The 26,830-nt window shown below is 34.3% G+C and overlaps 4 protein-coding genes and 1 long non-coding RNA gene across 7 annotated transcripts; 3 read left to right on the top strand and 2 right to left on the bottom strand.

The window, feature by feature from the left end:
- The first annotated feature begins 542 nt into the window (after positions 1-542).
- LOC140865548 (uncharacterized) lies at positions 543-4,696 on the top strand. Of its 2 annotated transcripts, none has more exons than XR_012144630.1 (8): positions 543-716; positions 1,795-1,897; positions 2,045-2,221; positions 2,709-2,931; positions 3,197-3,353; positions 3,509-3,877; positions 4,372-4,428; positions 4,569-4,696. It is a non-coding gene; the product is annotated as an uncharacterized lncRNA (long non-coding RNA). The 2 variants fall into 2 exon arrangements; XR_012144631.1 differs by having other exon boundaries at positions 2,048-2,221.
- Positions 4,697-10,784: 6,088 nt separating this feature from the next.
- LOC140861688 (serpin-ZX-like) lies at positions 10,785-13,847 on the top strand. The gene is made up of 2 exons (XM_073264706.1): positions 10,785-11,308; positions 12,853-13,847. Exons 1-2 carry the CDS (start codon positions 10,808-10,810, stop codon positions 13,630-13,632), a joined length of 1,281 nt encoding a protein of 426 aa, XP_073120807.1. The 5' UTR covers positions 10,785-10,807; the 3' UTR covers positions 13,633-13,847.
- Positions 13,848-17,642: 3,795 nt separating this feature from the next.
- On the top strand, positions 17,643-22,031 carry LOC140863652 (mitogen-activated protein kinase kinase kinase 5-like). 2 transcript variants are annotated; one of them, XM_073267235.1, is made up of 11 exons: positions 17,643-18,227; positions 18,792-19,331; positions 19,417-19,504; positions 19,585-19,647; positions 19,732-19,895; positions 19,989-20,064; positions 20,152-20,211; positions 20,294-20,419; positions 20,957-21,169; positions 21,303-21,400; positions 21,482-21,619. In XM_073267235.1, the coding sequence occupies exons 1-11, from the start codon at positions 17,851-17,853 to the stop codon at positions 21,483-21,485; spliced, it is 1,809 nt and encodes a 602-aa protein (XP_073123336.1). In that variant the 5' UTR covers positions 17,643-17,850; the 3' UTR covers positions 21,486-21,619. The 2 variants fall into 2 exon arrangements, with proteins under 2 accessions (XP_073123336.1, XP_073123335.1); XM_073267234.1 differs by having other exon boundaries at positions 17,647-18,227; positions 21,477-22,031.
- A 36-nt stretch (positions 22,032-22,067) lies between these two features.
- Positions 22,068-24,232, bottom strand: LOC140863654 (uncharacterized). Its single transcript, XM_073267236.1, has 2 exons — positions 23,786-24,232; positions 22,068-22,630 (listed from the first exon to the last, which is right to left on the bottom strand). Exons 1-2 carry the CDS (start codon positions 24,218-24,220, stop codon positions 22,475-22,477), a joined length of 591 nt encoding a protein of 196 aa, XP_073123337.1. The 5' UTR covers positions 24,221-24,232; the 3' UTR covers positions 22,068-22,474.
- A 1,615-nt stretch (positions 24,233-25,847) lies between these two features.
- Positions 25,848-26,680, bottom strand: LOC140866379 (transcription factor MYB1-like). The gene has a single exon (XM_073271358.1). It carries the CDS (start codon positions 26,584-26,586, stop codon positions 25,885-25,887), a length of 702 nt encoding a protein of 233 aa, XP_073127459.1. The 5' UTR covers positions 26,587-26,680; the 3' UTR covers positions 25,848-25,884.
- Between the last annotated feature and the right edge of the window lie 150 nt (positions 26,681-26,830).

The raw sequence follows: 26,830 nt of genomic DNA on the forward strand, positions 1-26,830 counted from the left end.
ATGCAAAATATATCCCATCAATCTCATGAAAGTACTACGCACATTAGCTAGCCCAAAAGTCATCACTACAACAAATATGTGAATTAACCACACTAAAAAGACAACGGTTTTATATACAAACTGTTGTCTTTTGGTCTTTAACAACGGTTTTCACAAAAACCGTTGTCGTTAACTTTATTTTAATAAAAAACGACAACGGTTTTTTAAAACCGTTGTCTATTAGCGGGTTTTTTATGACCTAAGACAACGGTTTTAATAGACCGTTGTCGATGTGCGCTTTTTTGAGCTCTATGACAACGGTTTTTTTTAACCGTTGTGTTTTTGCATTGCTTTATGTAGTCTAAGACAACACTTTTTGTAAACCGTTGTATTTAGTATTTTTTTTGTTTTTTTTAGGCAATATATATATATATATATATATATAAAATATAATATATATATATATATTATATTATATATATATATATATTATATTTTATATATATATATATATACCCATACACACACAACCTATATACACCTACACGCGTGAAGAATAAAAAGGAAAGAAAAGAGAAAACCCAAACCCTAGCCCCAACCCGTCTCCCCTTCGATCCAGGTCAGATCCGGCGCCCTAGCCGCCGATCGATCGCCGGAAACAGGTCGTCCTACTTCCTTTCTGCTAGCGTCGTGCTCATGGATTTGGATCCCGGGGACCATGGACAGCGTCAAATCTGGTATGTACGAGCATATTTTCCAACCTAATAACTTCGTTTTCGTACAGTCTGGGACAGGGAACAACTGGGCGAAGGGTCATTATACTAAGGGAGCCGAATTGATCGATTCGGTGCTCGATGTGGTGAGGAAAGAGGCGGATAATTGTGATTGTTTACCAAATATTTTTTAATTTGTGATGCTTTTGTTTTTGAAATGCCATTTTCGCCTGAGCTTTGTGGAGTTTTTTCGTTCTTTTAGGTAATTTTTCATCAGTATGCACGTACACTGAATTTTTTATTCTTTTTGTTGGGGTTAAGTGCGATTTGTAGATCTCTAGTTTTATTAGTGCATTTTTTTGGCCTCCCATTGGATGAGTTTAGTTACAATTCTTCAAGGCATTGTTTTGAGTGATTATTGGTCTGTTTGAGTGTAATTTTAGTCAATCTGGTGATAGAAGTGCAGTGTTGTGGTTGTCACGTTATTTTTAAAGTGAACTGAATTTGTGATAGTGTAAGTGTGTGAAAATTGTGATGATCCACTCGTGGATGATCTAACAATCCAAAATCAGTGCATATAGTTTTCATGCTCGAATTTATTAATATATATATATTAGAAGAGGAAAAAATAAATACTGATCATTGAATTTTTTTTTGCTTTGTTTAAGTTTTTCTTTTTGTTTATTTTTTAGTAGCAGAGAAAAAGACTTTATAGTAAATCAGGGGCACTCAAATCCTTTAGGCCACTCTAATCAGGAAATATCCAATCCATGTAAAGCATGAATAGGTATGCCACGAAACTGGGAACAAAGTAGACCTTGGATATTGTTGTCGTGTTGTTATCCAAATTGCAACGTAGATAAGTGTAGTTATTTGTTGCGTATGAAACCACGGATTTTCCCATGGTAGCTTTTCTAAGTCTGCTTTTTTTTTTTTATCACTTATCAGTCTGATTCCATATAAATTTATGTTCAAGTACAAGGATGACATTTTATCTAAGAAACTATTTTCTGATTTTGTGGATGTGATTTGGCATTTTATAGAATTTCGATAATAAACACGAGTGAGAAAGTCATTGGTATTTTTATTTTCTTTCCTGTAGGATGAAAGCTCGTGAAGGTCTTTAAAGTGCAAGGAGCTTGGCTTGTCAAAGACGGAGATGAAGAAGCTTCTACCTATTGTAGATGCTAGCTTGTCAGATTCAGGTTGTATATTTGCCAAAATCTTTTCTTCCCACATTTGCTTCTAAAAATAGCTTTTAATGTGTTCATCTTGCAATTAATAATTTTTTCACAATTCACTGAACCGAAGTGTCTGTGTCATACTGCAAATATTTTGGTTCGATATGGTAGAAGTCTCCCTGAAGCTATAATGATGATGATTCCTGAAGCTTGGCAGAATGATAAGAACATGAATCCTCATCGGAAGTCCTTTTACGAATATTTCTCTGCTCCTATGTGGAACCATGGGATGGCCCTGCTCTTATATCATGTATGTTTGCAGTAGATCTACTGAATAATTCGTGCCAGGTACGTACATTTATTTTAATATATTTTAGTAAATGCCACTAACTTTCTTGCTCGTAGTTGTTCATGCATTTATTTATTTCTCGTAAATAAAAAAATACATGATTCGACCAATTATATATCATAAAAAAATATAGTTAACATTTTGATTATGCTAACTTTGTTAACACTTTTGATGCCAAAATATCTGGATCAATATGATTATTAAGAATGATGTAACCAAAATTATTAATGGTATTTTTCCCCAAGTAATTTTATTGTGCCTTTGCACTCCATGTAATTGAACCAACATACTAGGTCCACGAACGAAGATGTGGAGAACATTTATCTATACTTCTCTACATTTTCTTGTTAACGTTATTTCCTTAATTGTAATATTTAGATAGGGAAAAACTCCTTTTGGACGATTTCTTTGATCAAAATTCAATAATTTTCATGCATTTTATGTTTGACTAGCATGCTAACTTCATCCATGTTACATGTTGGCCAGTTTCTGTAGGAAAAATTTGAAGTTTTGCTCCTGTTCTGATGAAACAACTATTGAAGTCTGGGATTTTTCTAAGTGTCAATAGGAGCGATCATTATTGGAAAGGACAAGGCCTCCAAAAGGCTGACATTGCAACAGGTTCATGAAAAATTATTGGAAAGGACAAGGCCTCCAAAAGGCTGTCATCGTGTCTGGAGGAATACTGGGCTGCTTATGACGTATCAAGGTAAGTTTGCCTTGGTGGATAACTGGGAAACATTTTTTGCAGTTCATATAATAACATTTCTGTTCGTCATAAAATGTTGGGGAGTCACAATTGGCATTATTGTCACCTGATTGCCAATTTGGTATAGCACTTGAAACGAGGTGTTGTGTTATTAACTACTTAAAAAATTTGAATTGCATAAGAAGAAAAATGAGATATGTTGTTAAATGACACAATGAGTAATAATATAGTATCAATTTACGCGTCTGTCAACTTTCTCAAGCAGCGACCTTCAGAAAATAGGTGAAAGAAATGAACCTGATTCGGCACAATCATTTCTTATTAATGGCGGAAAAAATCCATCTTTGGTTATGGATGCTAGGCAGATTTTGGCAGAATTGAAAACGAGAGATAGACAACCGAACAGGTCAACTCAAACTGAGGTATGGGCCATATTTGTTTCAGAACTGCTGTAACATTTCTACTTTACCTAATTTGTTTGTTCTTGAACCAAACACATCTCTTAACTACTGGTTTATTTTTTTTTATAAAAAGAGTGATTTCTGAAATTAACTTCTAATTCGCCTTCTTCTACAAGTATATAATGAGCAACAAACCGGGCTGGAACCGCAGATGATTCGGAGCATCCTACCACACCCATTCAACAGTGTTTTTTCAGAAAGACAACCGCATATTTAATTGCTACGAGTGTTGTGAGTCTACTTATCCTTTATACATATCTGTATTTTTTTTTTCTTGTCCTTGCTAATTATGCATTCTGGATCACTCGATATAGAATATTTTTATGGGTACTCAGCTGCTATTTATAGATATATTGGATTCCCTGAGGCTTCTGACCAAGCAATTATGCTGCCATAAAATTACAAAGCGGGAAAGGAGAAAAATGCAGAGAACAGCCACCGATGTTGTTACACTTGTCCCAATAACAATTTTAATGCTAATTCCAGTAAGTTCAGTTTTGATGCGATCTCCTGAATTTTGGAGTAGACAAACTATGGTGAAGAGAGCACTTGATGTAATACACGATTTTCCCAATTAGGCTACTGTGGCCTACTACCTGCATGACACAATAGCCATAGGGCTATTCATTTTATCTTTGTGTATACTGCAATATTAACACTTATACAGGCAGGGATTTTTTCCTTAACTTATAAGAGAGTAAAATAATATAAAAAATGCATCATAATTAACAACCAATGTCATGATTTGCAAAGTTACTCCCAATGCTTGGTTCTTCTTTGTGGCTGACCAATTAGCTCGATATATGGTGGTTCACTTGGTTTCTTGGAAGTCAGAACTTAGGTCTTGCTTGGTTCATATTATATTTGTGGCTTGTCTAATGAGTGTGTGATGTTAGGAAATTTAGATTTTGAACATAATGACCATGATTAATATGACTTATCACTTTTAATGGTGATTTTTTTTTAACAACATTTTCAGATTCTTGAAGGATTCAGATGTGCCTCTGTTGACTATATCAAACTGACGAAGTTATTTGTATGTTGTAACTGCTTGCCGCTTTATTTACGTTATTTATTTGAAACTTGCGGCTTGCGGCTTGCGGCTTGCGGCTTGCTATATATATACTTCTTGAACATTTGCATTTACTGTTGTAATTTTGTTTTGAATTGTTGCAGGAGATACAAGTGGATGTTGCTGAAACGAGTGATCCAATTTAATTTATATAAATTAGTTCCTTGCTTTATTTTATAGTGTAGATTGAATTAAAATTAGGGTTTTGAATGATTTGTAATATTGAAAAATGTATATTAAATTTAATTTTGGAAATTTTAAATTTTCATTTATTTATAATATTGAAAATTTGTATATTAAATTTTTTTTTTGTTTTTTATTTTAGAAACGACAACGGATTTTATCCATTGTCTTTGTCATTTTAAAACTGTTGTATTTTTCAGTGTTGTTAAAAGTTTGTTAAAAGACAACAGATAAAATCCGTTGTCGTTGAGAGATACGACAACGGATAAAATCCGTTGTCGTAAATAGAAAAGACAACGGATAAAATCCGTTGTCTTTGATACCTACGACAACGGATTTTATCCGTTGTCTTTGATACCTACGACAACGGATAAAATCCGTTGTCGTAAGGCGCACTTTCAACAACACTGAAAAGTACAACGGTTTTCTGCAGCCTACGACAACGGATTTTACGGATAAAATCCGTTGTCTTTAGCCGTTTTTCTTGTAGTGCATCACTAACTAATCAAGAAAATAAGACTTACCACATATGCTACTCATGCACAATTGATTCACATCGACACAAACTAACTCATCAAATCTTTTAGTATGCACAAACTTAAGAGAATTAATATCAAGATTTGAAATCAAAGCATAATTCATAGCTAACACTTTCTCAAATCCTTCAACAAAGTAAGTAAATTCATGCAACATAGAATTAAGTTCATACCTTTGGAAGTTTGAATTGAAATTGTACCTTCGAATTGCATCTACATCGTACCTCTCAAAGGGAACAACTTTCAAACATTCAACCTCACCTTGACATGGATCCAACATGTTAAGCCTTTTAGTTTTGTATCTCCTTTGCTTCTTCAACAACACATCTCCAAAATCCTGCAAATAAGAACAAACGATGCTCGGGATTGAACCGGCTATATCATCACAATGAGATAAAACCTCTTTGTACATAAGTACTTTAAGGATCTTATTCAATTGCACAAAATTTTCATCCTCGCAATTTTGGACCATAATATTTTCTTTTTTTATTGGTCTCTTTCCTCTCTTTTCTTTCCTCTCTTTTTTTACCTCAAAGGTCATCTCACTCTTTTGAACTCTCTTTCTTTCGGCCTCTAAATTTTCTTTTTCTTTTTCTTTTTCTTTTTATTTTTCTATGGTTATCTCACTTTTTTCATCACTCTTTTTTTCAGCCATATCACTCAAATTTTTAATTTTCAATTGATCCTCAAGAAATTCTTTTGGACTCAATTGAATAGAAAGATTACAAGACTCATCCAACAACAAATTACTAGTCTCATTATGAACATCCATAGGACTCTCATCTACGACAAAAATATTAGATGACTCTTCAACACCTACAAACTCACCTACCACTTCACATTTGCCAACATTAACACCACTATCAACCATACCATGTACAATAAAAGGTTTTTCATCAAGCCATTCACCTTCCACCGCACATATTTCAACACTCATATCATCAATAGTTGAATTATCATCAACCTCAATTTTCTCAACTACTTCCACTTCACATTTAGATTCAACCTCTACACGAGAATCCGATACTTTCATCATAGCCTCCTTAAAACATTGGCTCATATCATGCATATCTTTTCTACGACACCATAAGCATGCAATATCAAAGGTACTAGAATTTGAAAGTTTAGATATACCCTGATGTTCACGTTTGGGATATTCACAGTGATTAGGAGCAAAACGTTTTCGCATAGCTCGCTTCATCTCATCCCATGTAGAAATAGAATTCATTCCATGTCTTTTCCTGTTCACCACAACTTTATCCCACCAAGTGCAAGCATAGTCGGTAAACTCTTGTAAAACAAGTTTAAACTTCCTAGCTTCAGAAAAATCACGACCTTCAAATATATTATCTACTCTTTTCTCCCAATTCAAGTACGATTCCGAATCCGAATATCCATCAAATGACGGAATTTTATTTTTCTTAAAAATATCCAAATAATAATTAAAATCTTTTTTTCCACGACAACCATCATCATCTCTATACACATCAATTTTTCTCTCTCTCCTACTCCCATAATCAAACCTCCTTTCACTCTCCCTATACCCATTGAATTTTCTTTCAAAAATTGTACCTGCAAGAAAAATATTAGTAATAAAATTCCTCACCCAAATTCTCACTAGTCACTCCAAAGAAAATCACTCAATCGCTCTTTTTTTCACTCAAATATATGGAATAGCTTATGCTTTGTGATTTTAAATATCAAACTCACAAGTTCAAAACTTGTAAACACTTGTCAATCGACTCACGTAGATTGCACAAAAAACAAGAAATTGACTTTATGAAGATTGAAATAGACTTGGCACCCAAGACTCACAAGACACAAGAACTTATGACCACAAGTTATTTTGCTTCCTTTTTTTTCCGACAATTTCGGTCTCTATTTTTTTTTTTTGTGACCGATTTCAAATTATAATTTTTTTTTTGAATTTAGAATTTTCTCTTCCCTTTTTTTTTTTGAAATTATAACTTGTAGCACAAGACACGAGACTTGGATAACAAGTTTGAAAGTAAAGACATAGAAATTTGATATAAGATAGATGAAGAACGAAGAACGAAGGATGACGAATGACGAACACGAAGAACACGAAGAACAGATGAAGATAAGATACTTACTTGATTCAAAACCTTGGCTTTGATACCAAATGATATGAATTCTTAATGTATGAAAGGCAAACACGACTATATTAAAATCGTACCCTCAATTCAATAACAAAAGAAATCAAGAAATTGCCCAATCTTGAAAACAAGTAAAGGTTTTGGATTATTTACCTCTAGTTTACTTGAAACTAGCAACAAACAATCACGAAGAGAAAAACAATTGATCACAACGGGACCTTCAGAAAACCTTTTTCTGACAACCCACGAGGATAATCAATCGACAAACGCCACAAAGTTGAAAACTTTGATAAGTTTGATTTTTGAGTAAGCAAAAGCTTAATAAAATTCTAGAGAGAATTTTAATTGATAAATATCAAAATCTGAATTCTATTTTAATTATGAATGTTTTTGTTGTATTTATAATACAACTACAAATAATAAAAGATATCGCGAAATAATTCAAAAAAATATATCTAAAGATATGATAATATCTTCCTAAAAGTTTCCTATATAAAAGACTTAAATTAAGAAAATAATGCCAAAAATATCAAAAAGTCTCGCACACACACAAATATGCTGAACTGTGTGTAAAACTCCGAGGCGCGGGCGCGCATGGCTCTCTGGATCGACGCGCGGGCGCGCGTGGGATTGGCGCGGGTGCGCATAACGTTCTGTCAAACAGGCGCGGGCGCACGAGAACATGACGCGGGCGCGCATGCGTCTCGGGTTGTGTCACCTATTTTTATGTTCTTCTTGACATTTTCTCCACTCTCTTGACTTCTTTGGACTTCAGTAACATTGTAGCATCCTTCAAAGTGATCTTCAAGTACTCCAACTTGATTGTCATGAATTCCAAACCCTTCAACTCTCGAATGTAAATCATGAAGCAAATCTTGGAACAATATGAATCTTTGAGCGCCTTCTAGATTCATATCATATATATGTGAAATTTTCATAAATAGTATATATGATCAAAAAACTCTATTGAGATGGTTTCACGAGTCAATTTTATAAGACGGTATTCTATTTGGGTCATCCATGAAAAATTATTGCTTTTTTATGCTAAAAATATTCATTTTTATTGTAAATATGGTCAAGGTTAGGGGTGTCAAAAATCAACTCAATCCGTCAAACCGACACGAGTATACTAAAAAAAATATCAGGTTAGGGTTGGGGTTTTTGGGTTCGGGTTGACCCGAAAGCTAACCTAGATTATGGTCAACTCGAGTTGACCCGAGATGACCCGAAACTTTTTATTATTTTTTTTATATATAAAATTTGCTATATTTTTATATGTTGTATATTTGAAAAAAAAAAATATTGTATATTGATATAATAGATTTTCGTAGTTTAATTTTTATTTTTTACAATTTCGATTTTTTAAAATATTTTTTTGATTTTTTGTAGTAAATATATTTTAAATTTTAAACAATAAGACTTTCAAATTTAAATTATATATAAGCTTAGATTTTGTTATCATGCGATTAAATTAAATATTATTATTGTGTGTTTTGAATTTTTATTTAATTATTTTGTTAAAAAAATATATAATATAAAAATTAAAATCGGGTTAGTTCGAGTTGATCGGCTTAGTCGGGTTTGAGTTCGGGTTGGCCACTCTTGGGTTGTTTCGGGTTGGGGTCCGGTTCGGATTGAGAAATTTTTAAATAATTTTTTCATCAACCTGATCCGAATCCACCCGAATTGACACCTCTTGTCAAGGTTGACCCGTCTCATGAATAAAGATCTGTTAGACTGTCTCACAAGAGACGTAATCATGTATGATAATATACAAATTTTTGGTCCAAATTTTGATAGGATGTTAACATAACCGATGTTATGTTCGACCCACCTGAAAAATATAAGCTACATTTAAATCACTACATTGATTTATCGTTTTATTTTATTTCTATTATGATTTTGAGTTTTGTATTTTACTTTTGTATATAATTAGTCATCACTACTCTTTATTATATATTAATATTAAATGAGTATAAATATTTTTTATATTTTTAAAATTATCATCATGAATATTTGGTATATTGATTTTTTTAAATCGTTATTATATGTATCTTAATTAGAACTTTGATATAATTTTTTTAACATATTCTAAAAAATAAGTAAAATTTATAACCTATATTTTTTCATCTACTAAATAACAAAAAATTGATTTTTTGAAAAATATTTATTTCTTTTAAAAAATCCTGATAGAAAAATAATAATATTTTTTTAGATATCTATTTTTATTCTTTTTATTTTTATCAGCAAGAGTCATCAAGTCAGTATAAAAAAAAAAGTCGATTTGACACAAAGTTGTTAGTCTCATTTAATCATTGTCCCAGATAACCTAAACATTTTTATATAATAATTTTTTGCAATAATATTTAAAGTTTAAATATATTTATTAAATTATATCAATATTTTTAAATAATTATTAAAATGTTAATAATTCGTGTATGGCATGAATGAAATACTAGTACACAATAGCATAAGAGAATTACCAAGAATCTTTATGATAAAACTTCATTTTTTTTAAAATTAATTTTTTTCAAATATATTTAAGTGTATTCAAATTATAAATTGTAGAACCGAACGCTTGCCACTTTAAATTAACTTTTTCAAATATATTTAAGTGTATTTAAATTACAAATTGTAGGACCGAACGCTTGCCAATTTTTCAAAAGCTATAGCTGGTGGTAATGATGCGTGCAACTCAAATCTTTTAAATCGCACAGGTAATTATGCGTGAAACTCAAATATTTTAAACCGCACAGCACCCCAAGCGTAATGGTTCGATCGCTCTACCAACAAAGACAATTATTGCATCTCAACAATATCTTTTCCAATAATTGAACTTTTTGCAATCAATGGGAATCGAACCCAAGATCTTGACTCTGATACTAATTGTAGGACCGAGCGCTTGCTGCTTTAGCAAAAGTTATAGCTAGTTGTAATGGTACAACTCAAATCTTTTAAACCGTAAAGTAGCCCGAGCGTCATGGTTTGAACTTTGACCGCTCTACAACAATTATTTTATCCCAACACAAATATACATAAAAAAAAACATTTTCCCAAAAAAAAAAAAAATTTGGTCAATTATTTTTGCATTTACTATTTTATTATTATTAGGGTGACAATGTGCAAAAATACCAAATTATATTTTTATCATATCAAAATTTTGTCGATATAAAGACATTTTTTCGGTATATCGATTTTTTTTCGATATCTGTACGGTATCAATATGATTTTTTTTATCCCAAAATTTCGAAATTTCGATATCAATACCGGTATAAATTTTTTTCATACCGATATTTTTGTTATGATATACTGAAAAATCATCCCTAATTATTATCAATCAATTTAGAAGAGTACGTGTGAATTCTTTTTTCTAAAAAAAAAAAAAAAACGAGTACGTGTGATGAATCCAATCCCTAGTTTAGGTTTGGATCTACTTCCACATTAGCACGAACTGAATAATATTATAATAATAATTTGTTTAATAGCTTCTTCTTCTTTATATACGAAATGAGAAGGAAGTTTCCCTTGATTCCAAACTCCATTTCGCTGTCTGTGTTGATCAACAGCCACTTAGCATTCAAGAAATCCAAGTTCGAGTGTCTTCATTTTCTTGCTTCAATGGATCTGCGAGAATCAATCCTCAACCAAACCGACGTTTCCTTGTCCCTGGCGAAGCACGTCATCAAGACCGAAGCCAAGGACGCCAATCTTGTGTTCTCCCCACTGTCGATTCATGTGGTTCTGGGTTTGATTACCGCCGGGTCGAATGGCGAGACCAGAGATCAGTTACTGGGATTTCTCAAGACCAAATCAGCGGATGACCTGAATTCCCTTTCCTCGCAGCTTGTGAGTCTTCTGTTCGCCGACGCTGGGCCGCTTGGTGGGCCCCTCTTGTCTTTCGCTAACGGGGTATGGGTTGATCAAAGCCTTAACTTTAAGCCCGATTTCAAGAAAATTGTGGATAATGTTTACAAGGCTGCTTCTAGCCAAGTTGATTTCCAGACCAAGGTTGGTTTCTTTGGATTTCTGTAACTGTAAAATCAAGCTACTTCTTTTGTTTATAATAGTAGTTGGAAATTGTTTTTGTAATTTTCGTCAATGCGGTTTCTCTATTATCTTTGGTTGGTGCATCCAGGTACAATTTTTTTTTTATTTGTCAGTTTTTAATCAGGAATTTGGTATTGGACAGACCTTTTCCTGGTTTCTTGAGTATCAGTGATTGCGGGAAAACTGAAATGCTCTTTTTTAATCGAACACTTACTTTGTCATTTGATGTTTTGCCTTCATTTTTTGACAGCTTTAGGTAAATAATGTGAGAAGGCTCGATCAAGAATTTATATGATCATTTTATATGTTCCTAATCTGTGTGCTGAAATCCAGATTCTAGGAGCCATTTGTTTGACTTTGCGATGCACTAGATATTTAGATTTGATTTCGACCATGCACATATTTTCAGGTTAATTTGTTTGGAAATGGTGGTGGATTTTTTTGAACATAGGAATGAAATATGAAATTTGCGGTATATTTATAAATCCAGGCCGTAGTATGTATGATACAATTGATATTAACTAATCAAATAATATCCTACTTTTGGACTTTGTTATTGAACTAAAATTTTTATATGAACAAGTGAAGATTCCATGGTATAAATTTTCGACGTAGGATTTGAAGAATAACTGTGTAATTTAATGCAGAACACTGCTGTGACAGGGATCACTCATTTATGTGCTTTGCTGGCCACATTCCATGTCCTCAAGGATTCCTGATTCTTAGTTTTTCTTTTTAAGCAAAGCAGGGTTCGAAACTGGCATTTGAAAACACATTTATTGTTTTTCTCACTTCATAGTTCTATGATCATAACTAGGCAGAGGGCAAGATAACTCCTAGCCTAACAACTCAATGCTGGTTGTTCGAAAACTGTCTTTGCTACAAGAATTATTACTTAGGCTTTTGTTTCATGACTCTGCTGTGTCGTTGTACAAGTGTTGAGAACAAAGAGTTACAGTTCCTTGGGGTTGGATGAAGAGTCTCAAATAATCACCAAACTTTGCTGATCAAAGTTGCTTGAGTTTCTGTTGAATGTATGCATATGAACTAAATGACAAAATCTTAATTTTTTGGGTTCACTTAGCACATTTTGGAGGTCCACTTTTATATAGCGTGTTTACTATTTTTTTTGCTTTCCATTCACAACATTCAGGTTTCTGCCCATTAGTGAATCTTGTTCATAGAGCTAAATCTTAAGCTATATATTTTCTAACTAAAATTTAATTGTTTCATGATTAAGTATGCAATTCCAAGCCCGTTGCCTTCTTGGTTTATCTTTGTTGTCCACTAGCTGGTTGAATTCTACCAGACATGTATAGATTAAAAAGTGATGCATATGTGCAGTGTTGGGCCCAGATGCAGCGCAGAGAAATCAAATTTCGAGTATTTTATGATATAGTTTTGTTGTTTATAGTTTGAAGATAGTTTTGTTGTTTATAGTTTGAAGAAATTGATTTTCGGTATTTGCTAATCGTCACTTTTGTTGGTCCTTGAAATTTCTGAAGGCTGTCGAGGTAACAAACGAGGTGAATACATGGGCTGGTAAGGAAACAAACGGGCTGATTAAGGAAATTCTTCCACCCGGTTCAGTTGATGCCTCTACAAGACTCATTTTCACAAATGCAGTGTACTTTAAAGGAGCCTGGAATGAAAAATTTGATGCATCAAGCACAAAAGAGGACGAGTTTTTCCTCTTAAATGGCAGCTCAGTTCAGGTTCCATTCATGACCAGCAAGAAGAAGCAATATGTACGCGAGTTTGATGGTTTTAAAGTTTTGGCGCTATCATATAAACAAGGTGAAGATAAACGTAAATTCACGATGTACTTCTTTCTTCCGGATGCCAAAGATGGGCTTCCCACTTTGTTAGAGAAATTTGGCTCCACATCTGGATTCTTAGAGCGTCACCTCCCATATCAACGAGTAGAAGTTGGTGATTTCCGCATTCCTAAATTCAAAATAGATTTTGGTTTCGAGGCATCTGAAGTTTTCAAAGGACAAGGGCTCGTTTTGCCCTTCACCGGTGGTGGTCTCACCGAGATGGTGGATTCCACCGTTAGCCAAAATCTTTATGTTTCAAACATTTTCCACAAGTCATTTATCGAGGTAAATGAGGAAGGTACAGAAGCTGCAGCCGCTACTGCTGCTGTTGTTACACTACGGGCGGCGATGATTAACGAGAAGTTGGACTTTGTGGCAGACCATCCGTTCTTGTTTGTCATACGCGAAGATATGACGGGAGTGGTGTTGTTCACCGGGCAAGTTGCGAATCCTTTAGCTGGTTAATAAAAACATGGAAGAGGGTACACACAAAGCTATATATGTTCTGTCGAACTTTCTTTTGGTTACGAGTTTGCTGATGAGCATGCACAATGATTTCTTCCTAACTTTTACTAGGAGCTTGATCCGTTGCATTTGCAAGAGTAACGCATATATGTTGTGCCAGTTGTTTTTATGCTTGATATCACGTTTCTGTGCTCTTCTGATTTGCATATGATAAAGTTGTAATGCCTAGTGATGTGTTGAACTTGTATTTCCTTTTGGTGAGTTATTTTGTCAAAGAGATTCTTCAGGAAAGCCAAAATTGTTATGCAATGCAAATGGGATCCATTGTCATTAAGAATGTGGCCAAAGCATAGCACGGTCATTTCAGAAAAAATAATAATAAAAAAATGTAATGAACTTGACTTGGTACGCATTTTCCAATTGTTCTCAACATAAAACACAGATGTGATCATCTTCTTTTCACAGAAAGACAAATAAGTCTTTTGGTAATTGAAATTAAAAAATATATATATAAAAAATTATATCATTTTTACGAATTAAATTATATCATAGATATATTTCATTGTTAAAAAAACAAAGGTAACATGCACTTTTTGTAGTTGAAAATTAAATAAGTTCTTCCATCTCATTTAGTCGAATGGTTGTCCTTGCAAATACTCTCGGCTTCCTCTTAGGGAAGATACGTAAAAAGGATGAATGTTATTTTGTAGTTCGATGATCGATTTTCATTAAACTTTTGTCATGGTTATCGAACTTATCGAGCTTATTCTGGAAAACAACAAACGGGAGTACAAATACACCTAGCTAGCTAGCTCGTCTTACCATCTTGATGTTTAAAAGAAATCAATGTTTGATTAATTATTTTCGTCATGTGATTTGGGGAGTAATTAAATATACAAATAAGATTTTAGAATATAAAGGGAAGAAATAATTTTCAAATCAATTATTATGCCTAAATGCATGCATTCCCCAGCTTCGTCAATGTCTTCACCAACTTCTGTTCCCATGACTCAATCCTACTGCCACGTTTGTTGAAATATTAATTTAAATCATTAACATGAGAACATTAGTAACAAACAATGTACACAGCTCGTGCTTTATTTTCCCCCACAATTCCTCAACACGCCTTTCCATCATCATCATCGTTACTATTATGTTTTCCAAAATATTCTTTGTAATGCATAAAATTGCTAATCCATTTACTTTATCTTGAGTTATTGTGATCTGTAAATAAGATTTTGTTAATTAAAGAACAAAAATTTTTCCTCAAAATTCATAAAATACACAACAATTTAATCAAACCATAAAAAAGAATCACTCAAATTTATATCTAAGAAATTAATTAAAGTACAAAATAGATTTGAAAAAATGATTACTCCACAAAGCACTAAATAAAAATAATAAAAAATTAACAAACCTGAACTAATAAGAAGAAAGGGTTTCTCGTGAGATTGTAAATATATAAACTTAAGTGTCGCAAGAGTTTTTCTCCTCACCACGGAGTTATTTTTTTTTTTGATAGGTATAGAGTGAGATTTTGATCGACAAAAAAGATTTTGAAGATATACATTTTAAGAGTAATGGACTTTTTTAGAATTATTTTATTTGTTATATATATATTCTTAGAATTTTGGACCTTAATTTTTTTTCAAAATTTTTTAGCCCTGGGCAGAAGCCCTGATAGCCTACCCCAGGGCTGACTCTGCCCAACTTAAACATCCCCTTAGGACATCATTACTATTATTATTATCTACCGCGGTAACACCATAAGATTTTCGTCAAACAAGTAACTATCATACTTATTATATTACTAGCGTCAAAGCACACGCGATGCGTGTGAAAAACATAAATTAAATGTATTATCTCGTAATGTGTGATCGTCATATAAAAAACATAATGAATAAGCAAACTGAAAAATAAACCAGTTATTTTCGATATTGATGTAAATTGGATATTGATGTAAATTGTCAACTAAAATGTGAAAGAAAGTAGTTTTATGTAGGAGAGTATTATGTGGTTGTTATGCTAATGTGAGTGGGTAGTTTTAATATTAGTGCTTTTTTCCATGTTTTAAGTTTGAGTTTTTTAATTATTTTTTTTATTATTGACTATACCAAGAGACCATGATATGGTCTTCTTCCATAATAAATAGTATAGATAGATATTATAATAACTATCTTTTAATTAATTAATTTTTAATTAATCGATGAAATTTGAGATAAAATTACGATTATATCACAATTTAATTCAAAAAAAATTAAAATTAATAGGAATTAGTTGTTTTATATGACCTTATATTTTCTTAGTAATTAGATGTTTTTTTTATTTGCTAAAATGAAATCAACTTTGTGACTTTAATGTCTTTATATTTATGAAAATATCATTTATTTGTAAAATTAAATGCATTTTTTTTTTCTTAAAATAAACACACGTGCGTGCGTGCACGAGAATACTTGTACAAATAAAACTCTAAAACATGTTAATATTTTTTTATTTTTTTATTTTTTTTAAGAAAAAACATGTGAATATTCCATACCACTGAATCGCGTTTTATATGTTAAAAAATAACAAAAAGATGTATGATTGGCCATATGTGTGTATTGTTGACAAAGTAACCAATTAAACGTGGAAAGATACTCATACCACTCTGGTGTTATGTATTGCAGAACCATTGATCATGTTAATGTCACATGAAGTTCACTTGATTCAGCACAAAAATCAAATCCAAAACCTAAATAAACTCGTTTGTTTTCCAGCTTACACGCACTTTGAATTGGCTTAAAGTCTGTACGTAGACCACACGATTTAGACTGAGTTGCAAATTAATTACTTAATGTAGATTTTGAAAGATGGGCAATTTTTAAATAATAATTTAGATATATAAGACCGCTGTGTATATAAAATATATTTTATATATCAACGTGTATAGTTTAGTTTAACAAGTCAGACATTACGTTTGATGACCGGTGCAATCCAATTTTTATTTTGAAATAATAATAAATAATCACCATCATCAAGAAGAAGCTTCTCTAAATTTCTTCTTCTTTTTTTCCCCTCTTTTAGCCGATGGATGAAATTTGGATTGTGTATAGGACAAAATATACCTTTTAGATTTAGAAATTAATAATCTCAAATATTTTTAATCATATACCATATAAATTATTATAATAGAGTAAATTTATGAATGAAATAATATAATTTTAATCAACTTAAAATTCATATTTATGTTTTATTTTGACTAATTAATAAAATTAAAATTATGAAACATCGGGTATAATTATGAACCAACCAAAACATTTTTTTTTAAAAAAAAGGGAGAGTAAAATGTACTACTATCTAATTTTATTTGTACGTAAAATAACTAGATACATACAAATGAAATAACTAAAGACAGTTCATTAATCAATTCAAGTTGCTTTGGAGTGTGACATATAATTAGAATTAAACACAAAAACAAGACGACAACAATACATATTTCGTAGTTTCGTCTTAAAATTTGAGAAATCAATTTCACGACTTTTAGATATTATTATAAGAACAACTGGAGACGAAATCTAATTAAATTTGATAATTTAAAAAAATAATTAAGTGAAAATCATATTTTAAGAAAATATGATATATATGCGTGTGCGAGCGCGCGTATTTATTTATAAATTGACAAATGATATATTTTTGCACTCATAGACAGTACCATAGAGTTATGTAAGATTTTCTTAAACAGATATTATTATATCACATTAATTCGCCAAAATAATTACTGCCTTGGAGAATAAGTAATTGTAGTATTCAATAAATAAATATTAATAAGTTTATTGAATTTTATCCTCTTTCATAATTTATATTGGATTATATGATTTTTTTTTATAGTACGTTTTGCGTACAACTGGCAAGTCCCACACGGCAATGTTTTGTCAACCTCAGCCTCTCCAACGAAATTTCATTAAAAGAACACACCATTTTTTCATAATCGTCACCATTGACTCTCATTTGCCCCAAATATTTATTTATTTGGGCTTAAGAAAGAATTTACAAAACTCTGTGCGTGTTTTTGACTCCAAATGTTTACTTAATGTGAAGCAGAGGCACTATTCATATGAAGAATGAAGGATATAGAGTTTGACCATGTTTTTCTCCCTTCCCCATCTATCCTATGGGACGTGGCTCTTTTAGACTTTGTATAAAAATTCAAGAAATTAAAGATTCAAATCCTGTGTAACCATGCCTTCTCTTTGGAGTGCATTTTCATCCTCTACTTCATCATCATCATCTTCTTCTCCCTCAAATCCGTCATTGAAGAGCAAGAGCAAAAGCTCAAATGATATCTTCATGAACTCGAGGAGTTGTGATCAGAGTAAGAAGAAGCTGAGCCGGCAAAGCAAATTGAGATATTTGACGGATGACGAAGTTCGTCTGGGGAGGAGCAGTCTTGATGGCTCTCGGTCGTGGCCTGTTTCTCCTGATTCAGTGTCCGTGCCACAGACGTGCGGCGGTCACTGGTCCAACTCCGCTGTCCCGCAACCGCTTCCCCTTCCCCTTCCTGGAGTGACTTTTCCGTCTAAGCAGAATGACAGTTTGCATGGCTCTTCAGCTGCCAGGTTTGACTTTTTGTGTTAATGATTTTGATTAATATTTGATTGGATTGCATGACCACTGTAATATTAATTATATATATATATTGAGATGTAAACACCCTTGGATGAATGATTTGGATAGAGTCTCGTTAACAGATATTTAGATGCTGATTTTACTAGCACAAACATTGCTGTTGTTATTATTTAAATTTGAGTCTTGATTTGGAGCTTGAGAGAATGGTGAAAACTATCATGATTTTTAGCTATTTAGAGCTTCAGATAAATATCAATTTTACTAAAAGAAACACTACAAACAAGGAATTAAATCTTGATTTGAGTTTGGTGAGAATATCAATTATCATACCATTTGTTCCCAATCAAAGGCCAAGGAAGCAAGGTACTTTGAGAGGGGACTGTAGTAGATCCCATGCCTGTAAGAAAGAATAAAGCTTGAAGGTATAATTGGTACATGCATAGGGGAGAAAATGAAGAGTGAATTTTCATAATTTCGAGTTCTCAAGCAGCTGTTAAGCCTTAAAATTTCAAAAATTAGAAAGAAACATAAATTATTCAGTGTTCATCATGCAGAAATAATTTGCATCGAAATCTGGGAAAAACCACAGATGATATTGCCGTAAGATCATACGTTTATCCAACTTACCGTCGAAGCCGAAGAGGGTTGCCTCAACACCTAAATGTCGATACAGCACAAAAAGACGTCCAAATACATTTCCCTGCAAGAAGTGCTCCGAGCAGCGGTTACTCTAGTCCCATATTGAGCCCACAAAGATATAAAACAGTGGATCTTTTCAACCCCTCGTTTCATGTCACATCAGCTTTAGAATTAGAGGCTTCCACTTCCGACAGAATATCTGCAACCCCCGACCACTCTCCATTCCGAAGCTCGTCTGAAGCTGAGAACTTGAGAAGTCGTGAGAGTATTCTAATTCATTCACATAATAATGCCAATGTTCATCCTTTGCCTCGTCCACCAGCAATATCAAGGCCATCACCTTCTACTCGACATAGCATGAACAAATCAGATAGCTTGTCAGGTAAAGGGCCATGGCAGAGGGGACGACTAATAGGACGGGGGACATATGGGAGTGTTTATGTTGCAACTCACTGGTACGAGTAAAAAATATAAATGGGTTTGTCTAACTGTGGTATTTTGTTTCAGTTGATTTAAGTTTGTTTGGCTTTGTTTCCATAGTGAAACTGGCGCGACATGTGCAGTGAAAGAAGTTGAGATTGTTCCAGATGACCCTAAATGTGCAGAATGTGTGAAGCAGTTGGAGCAGGTTCTTGAGATCATCCTCTTACTATTATACATATTATAGGACATATTTTATATATTATCTAATCTGTTTCTCGGAATCAGGAGATCAAATTTCTAAAGGAGTTGAAGCATCCGAACATAGTCCAATACTTTGGATCCGAGACTGTAAGCAAATATCGGTTCCTTGATGTCTATAGACTATAGTTACTGATAACAAACAAATTGACCCAGAAGATGTAATTTCTGTAGATTGATGATCGATTGTGCATATATTTGGAGTACGTTCACCCTGGATCAATTAACAAATATGTTCGTGAACATTGTGGGGCTATGACTGAATGTATTGTTCGCAATTTCACCCGTCACATTCTTTCAGGGTTGGCTTACTTGCATGGCACAAAGACGATACACAGGTGACAGTCAGTTTAGGACTTGAGCAAAAATGGTTCTGATTATTGACATAATGTCTTTAGAATAATCTTGAAGTTTCTATATGACTAAAACAGGGACATTAAGGGGGCAAACTTACTTGTGGATGCATCTGGTGTCGTCAAGCTTGCTGATTTTGGATTAGCAAAACATGTGAGCTTTCGTAACTTATAACTCATGTTGTTTTCAAGCTTCTAAATGAATTTACTGACATGTTTTCGCTCTTGTTTGTTCTTCTAGCTTACAGGGCATCATATAGAACTTTCATTGAAGGGTACCCCACATTGGATGGCTCCAGAGGTATCTCATTTCCCATTCGGATACGCTCACTGCCTTTTTGCTGACCTAAATTTCCAAACACTTGACGAACTGTGTCTCACAGGTACTACAGGCTGTCATGCGAAAGGATGCTCATCCGGAACTGGCCTATGGAGTCGACATATGGAGCATTGGTTGTACAGTCATTGAGATGCTGACAGGAAAACCTCCTTGGAGTGAACATAATGGTGTAAGTAGTTGAATCACCCAGATCTGCACGTAAGAAACTAATAGGCCATAAACCCAAGAGTAGAACTCAAATCCACATTTTTGCCTAGGTGCGAAAAGCCTCCCAAATTATAGGTCACTGCACAATTTCTTATAAAACAAATGTGGAATCATACAAATACTGCTAAGCGTATGTCACCTAGCCTAAACTGGATGGTTTTACTTATCTGTCGACAATCCACAAATGCATCTTAATTCCATCCATTATCTGAAGATATATATGGCACTATCGATGCTGACCCGGTAACCCAGAGTACTAGTTTATTAAACTGGAAATTTTCCCATAATTATTTTTTACTCCACGATTTTCTGTGGAGTCAACGCGGAATCATGACAAGCGATATCAAACAAGTTTTGATATTCAATGCCGTGAATGCGATCTTGAGCCAAAAACAATGCTTCATGTTGTGGATCACTAATTGTGATCCTTTAAATATGCTGTTGAAGCTAAGGTTTTGTATATTCGAGTGTTGAGTTGTGACATTCGTTTTGATGGTAGGTACAAGCAATGTTCAATGTATTGAACAGAGCACCACCCATACCTGAAACATTGTCTGCAGAAGGGAAGGATTTCCTGCAATGGTGTTTTCAGAGAAAACCTGAAGATCGACCATCGGCTGTTAAGCTGCTCGAGCATCCTTTCTTAAGAAGCTCCCAGGATCAGAATCATGCTGGAGGGTTTCCTCAAGAATTATCACGGATGAGAGTCCCTGTAAGATTCACACACACAAGCTAAATCGTACATTTAAAACCTGAATAAATTGCAATTTCTTGTTGACATTTCCCTTTGCCACTTCTCTATTTTGTCTGAAATTCAAAATCTTACAGTAAATAGTATCATCCAGGAAATACAGAGTCCAAGTGGCTGGACTAGACGGAACAAGGATGTGGTGCAGCCATCATCGACTCCAATGATCCAGCAAGGGAAACTGCCACTTAACTGGTATATTTAATCCTGTCCTTTTTGTTTTACAGACAGTTGAATAACGTGGTTTTTTTTAACTAAAATCTGATTACAGTTCAGGTGACAAAAAGCGACAATCTGTCACCGAATCCTCAGAAACTGGAGTGACACCTCATCAGTCTCCTCGTTCAACACTTGAACTCCTTTCTGGTATACCTTCACCGGACCTAAATCGTGGTTCAAATATTACAAGCCCTTCAAGCATTCAAAATAATTCAGTTTTTAAAGCTGGGATCAACAGTGCATGGAAGAGAAACCTCAGTCATCTAATACCAAAAATGGCAGAAAGAAAAAAACAATAAGTGCTGCAATCAACAGCCGTTTTCAGTATTAGTCCGTTTTCCTGATCATCATATTCAGGTTCCCCCTTGTAAATTTGATAGAAATTCCATTGGATGTGAAAAATTTTAGGCTTTCACAATGTTGCTGCCCTGATATTGAAGGCAGCAGCATGTATTCTTTCTGACGTAACTTTGTTAAAATTTCTCAACGCCAATAAAACACTGAATCAAGTATGTATTGTAATATATGAGTTGATTTGCTCAAACAGAGAACATTGTTTGTAAATTTGATCATTAGAATTTTATAGTTATCACCTCATTGTCTAGCAGCCGTATCAGAATTCTGTGATATCTGCATAAACACATTCAACAACAGTAAAGAGAACATTCGATATATCCCTGGTCCCTGCCTAACAATATAAATTCTGTGATATCTGCATAAACACATTCAATAACAGTAAAGAGAACATTTGATATAACTCCTGGCCCCTGCCTAACAACATAAACTGCAACTACGAGTCCTGTGACACAAAACAATTCTTCTCTCACTCCCATACTAGTTTAACAGAAGGTTGGTGAAAGTTGAGAACGCAGCGATAGCTGAGAATTTTCAGAGACGAAACAAATGTAGAGGACGAACATAGAGATGATTCACACTCATTCAGCAGCTGAATGTAGGAAGCATCCATCTTCTGACATCAAGAGCAAATTCTTGTATTTCCTGAGTTCAACTTTCAGTTCAATGCCAATCTGATATAAAAAGGCTTCCTTTCTAATGATTGTGATGAGGGCGTTTCATTTTGAGAAGATGGGAAACACCTGCAATCACATGGTATCTATTGTTGGGGACACCAGTTTTTGCAAGTGCATTCCCATGTTCATCTAGTAAGACAAAGCATGGAACGTACTTGATGTCATAGTGGAGCAGCTGCAAGAAGAGAACACAAAAGAGTATTTAAGCAACCGAGAAAATAAAAAAACAGACTACATAATACCAAGAGTGAAGAAATTTCTTGATGAGCAAAGGTTGATTCAAAAAATAAAAGACAAAATTTTAATTCAATTAAGAAGAGAGTATATTTAAGCAAAATTCATCCAAAAGTCCTCAGCACCGAGAAAAATTCACAGGTAATGAACCTCGGAGATTTTATTTACCAACTAATAAATCAATAGTTCCTGATTTTAAAAAAAAAGGAAGTTAAAAACTCAAGCCTAAACAAGTCACTCGGAAAATAAAAAGTTTTGGCCAGAAGAGACATAGAATTTTAATTATCATGTGTTACCCCTTGATGATAAGTAGTCAGATGGTAAATAACCCTGGCACCCTCATTTTGGCTACTGAAAAAACTTTCTTTAGTTACTTTTGCATGTTCTGGATGTTCAAGCAAAGGGACATCTGTTTTTCATATCTTAGAAACAATTAGCCGAGGACACAGCACTCCCTTGTGCACCATAGAATAGGCAAACATTATGAGAGACATAAAAGGTTGTTCAAGATAGTGCTGTCATCGTTTTGGAAGGATTTCACAAGGTATAACCAATTAGGTGTAGAAGAGGAAACACCCTGTTTTATGTGGTTAACCAACTTAAAAGTTAACAGCCAATCTCGTTGGCAGCATCACCTTCACCTTCTCAAACCAAGACAGTAAAGAAAACAATTCCACAGATTTCAGATGCAAATACGCAACTACTAATAAAAAACTGCAAATGTATATACTGGATCAAAGTTAGAGGAGATAGTGCCTAAATCAGCTCCACCTCTGGTGATCAGCACTTTGATTCCTTGGTTTTGGACTCTAGCATACATTAACACAAGCATCCCTTTTGCTACAAAGTAATCAGAAAAGCAGCTGAATTTCCATTTCTGTTGAACTGAACTCTAACACCCAATATTTGGCTAAGCAACAGTTGCCCCATTCTAGAGGTGCAAAACAAGATGCTGCGGGAGATGGCCGTGCCTAAAAACGTAACTATTTGCCCCGTATAAGCTAATTCGCACTAGGACATGTTCCTTAGTTGCACCTAATATCTAATAGCGGTAAAGAATCTGAAGGCATGACATTGACACTTCAAAGATTATTACCTCGGGCAACCACTTATCATTTTCAGCATCAGCCATGACAATATTAAGCCAATCAGTATTCCTGTTCTCAACTTCAATCACAAAATTGAGCAAGGAATTGCAAAGGCTACACTTCGGTGAATAAAACTCAAGAACTGTGGCCTTTTTTCCACTTGCTAAAGCAGCGGCAAACGCTCTCTGTTCCGCCTCACCTTGCTCCTCGGGGCTCAAAACCTTTCTGTTCTGGCTGATGTCAGTGCTCAAACGAAAAGGTTTATTGTTGGCAGAATCGATTAAATTGAAGGCAAAGGTGCCAAGATTTTTGAGTGAATTGAAGAGCCAAGGGGGTTCTGCAGAGCAGCTGCTTTTATTGGAAATTTGGGTGTTGTTTTCTTGCTGACGATTGTCCCACGGCCATTTTAAGCAGAAAAATGGGTTCTTTGGAACAGATTTCATCTGAGTTTTCGATCTCTTTCAGAATCTTCGAATACATATAATATGATTCGTGGGGCTCGTTCTTATGTCATTTGATCAAATCTACATTGGGCCAAGTTGCGCGTCTTGTATCCAACAGAGCCCAATAATACAAATTGGGCCATTTTTCTCTAGCGATTGCCTACTATCAGGCCCAATCTCGGTTCATTCACTCGATAACATTCTCTTTTTTTTACATCATGATGATTGGTTTCAATTGAAACAAAGAAAATTATACTTAAATTCCACATAGTACTCTTGGCGTAAAAATGATTGAATACATTTATAAATCCAAGACATATAGGTTATCTTATTTGCAAATAAAGTACCAACCAAAAAAAAAATCTTAAACGTACGAAAAATATAATTTAACATCTCCCGAATCGCTATTTGAATAGTTCGATTGAAACTTGAATTGAACTCTCTATTTATCGATCATCCAAGCTCATTTTTTTTAGCTATGTATCTCAAAGTCAGACTCAAACTTATACACACCTACTCTAGGTTAAATTCAATTATAAAGACAAAATTTTCCATTGTTTGGAAATACTATTACAAACTGAAATCAGGTACAGAAGGGTCACGGAAAAAGAAAAACACCGTCCATGTTTTCTCATACACGTTTAGAATGTGGTGTAGGCTTTGTTTAATGTCCGAATCTATGAATACTTTGATTTCATATGCCGACATGATACTAATAATATTAATAATAATAAAGAATAAAGTACGTAAATTCCCCTTGAAATTAAACGTGCCCTTTTTCTACCTAGAAACGACATTGTGTCGGGTGCCCCACTCCCATCTACCACCAATAATCGCCTCACATTAAACTTAAGCTATAAGTCCCCGTTTGAAATTAGATATTTTTTTATATAATTTGTGATTTGTTGTTTTAAAAATATTAAGAGCCTTAATTAACTCTTGTGTGCATAACATCATATATAAAACGGATATGTGTGCTAATCGCTACATTTTTAAAAAAATTATAATCAACATTTTATAAAGACATTGACCCCATTAATTTTTAATTATTTTCCGAATATCTCATCAATAATTTGAATGAGTTAGGAACCTTATCTCAAATATACTTGAGGTGGAGTTTGATTTAATGGACTTTGATTTTTTTTTTTCTAGGATGAATAAAATTAAACTAAAAATCTCAAATTCACTCGACATATACTATTGAAAGTGTAATTATGATGGATTTCAAATACTCGTACGTCGAATCATTAACTCAAATCAAAGTTCTTTTTTCTTCTAAATCTATTAATCCATCAACCCAAACCTGACACGAAATCAATTTTGTTTATCAATATACAATCCATCACTCATTAAGTGAAGGTACATACATGCCTTCAATACTGATATGTTCCACTAAAAAGATGTATGCATGTGTACGAGATAAATGTTCCCAGGTAGATATTAGTGTGAACATTCTCGCACGTTGTGATTTGCACGTGGATAGTTAAAAAGGAGTTGTAAGTTTTCAAGCTAGAGAACGTTCATAAGCTGATAAATTACTTATGAATACTATCGATTCAAAACATTATGTTAACAGAAAATTAACAAATAATCAACCAATAAAAGGGAATAAAAACGGGAATTCCAATTTATGATCATAATTAAATCAACACGTTGAATATTAATTATTGGTGAAATCTTGAGGAATTATGGTCAGGAAAAGACGATGAAACATACTCCCTCACCTCCCTAGCAATCACATTCCTCATCACATCCCAAAACCCCACCGGCACACCCTCCATCCCCGCCCTGTTCTCCGCCATCCCGGCGGCGGCGGCGCCCATACCGGGCGGCGCTAGCGACAACGCCGTCATGGGATCATACTCGTCGAAATCGTAGCTCGCAGAACCGGCGGCGTTGTCGATTTCCTTGGCCTCATCCATGCTCTGTTTCTGCTTCTGCAGATATCTCCTCTTCAAAGTAGAGTTCCAGTGGTTCTTAACAGCATTGTCGGTCCGGCCAGGGAGCAGCCGCGCGATGGTAGCCCAGCGGTTCCCGTACTTGTCGTGCGCCGCCAAGATGGTCTCATCCTCCACCGGCGAAAAGGGTCGGTGTTCCACATCTGGGCTGAGCTGGTTGCACCACCTCAGGCGGCAAGATTTTCCGGACCGGCCCTTTATGTATTTGCTGATCAAAGACCAGTTCCGGGCTCCGTAGCGCTCCACCAATCTGGTCAAAATCTTGTCTTCCTCCGCACTCCATGGACCTTTGATTCTCTCAGACTTGTCTCCGTCTGGAAGAGTAGTAGTACTCTTGGTCCCGTATGAGTCCGATGACGAGTCCGATGAAGAAGAACTCGTCGACGAACACCTGTTGAATCTCTCCATGTTCGAGATTATTTTGTTGGTTGATTGAATGAATGAATGAATGCTTGAGCTAGCAGAGAGTAGAACAAGTGGGAGAATACAGAGTGTGTGGAAGAGTTTATATAGATGGCAATCTACGAGTATTTTATTAAGAGGATGCATGCATTTTAGGCCCAAGGGTAGAATACGGGAGGTTAGTTCGTGGAAACTGCCTTCTGTAAAGTAGGTTTATATTATTATTATTATCATTATTATGGAGGAAAAA

This window comes from Henckelia pumila, chromosome 4, assembly GCF_033568475.1.
Source record: "Henckelia pumila isolate YLH828 chromosome 4, ASM3356847v2, whole genome shotgun sequence".
Classification (NCBI taxonomy): Eukaryota; Viridiplantae; Streptophyta; class Magnoliopsida; order Lamiales; family Gesneriaceae; genus Henckelia; species Henckelia pumila.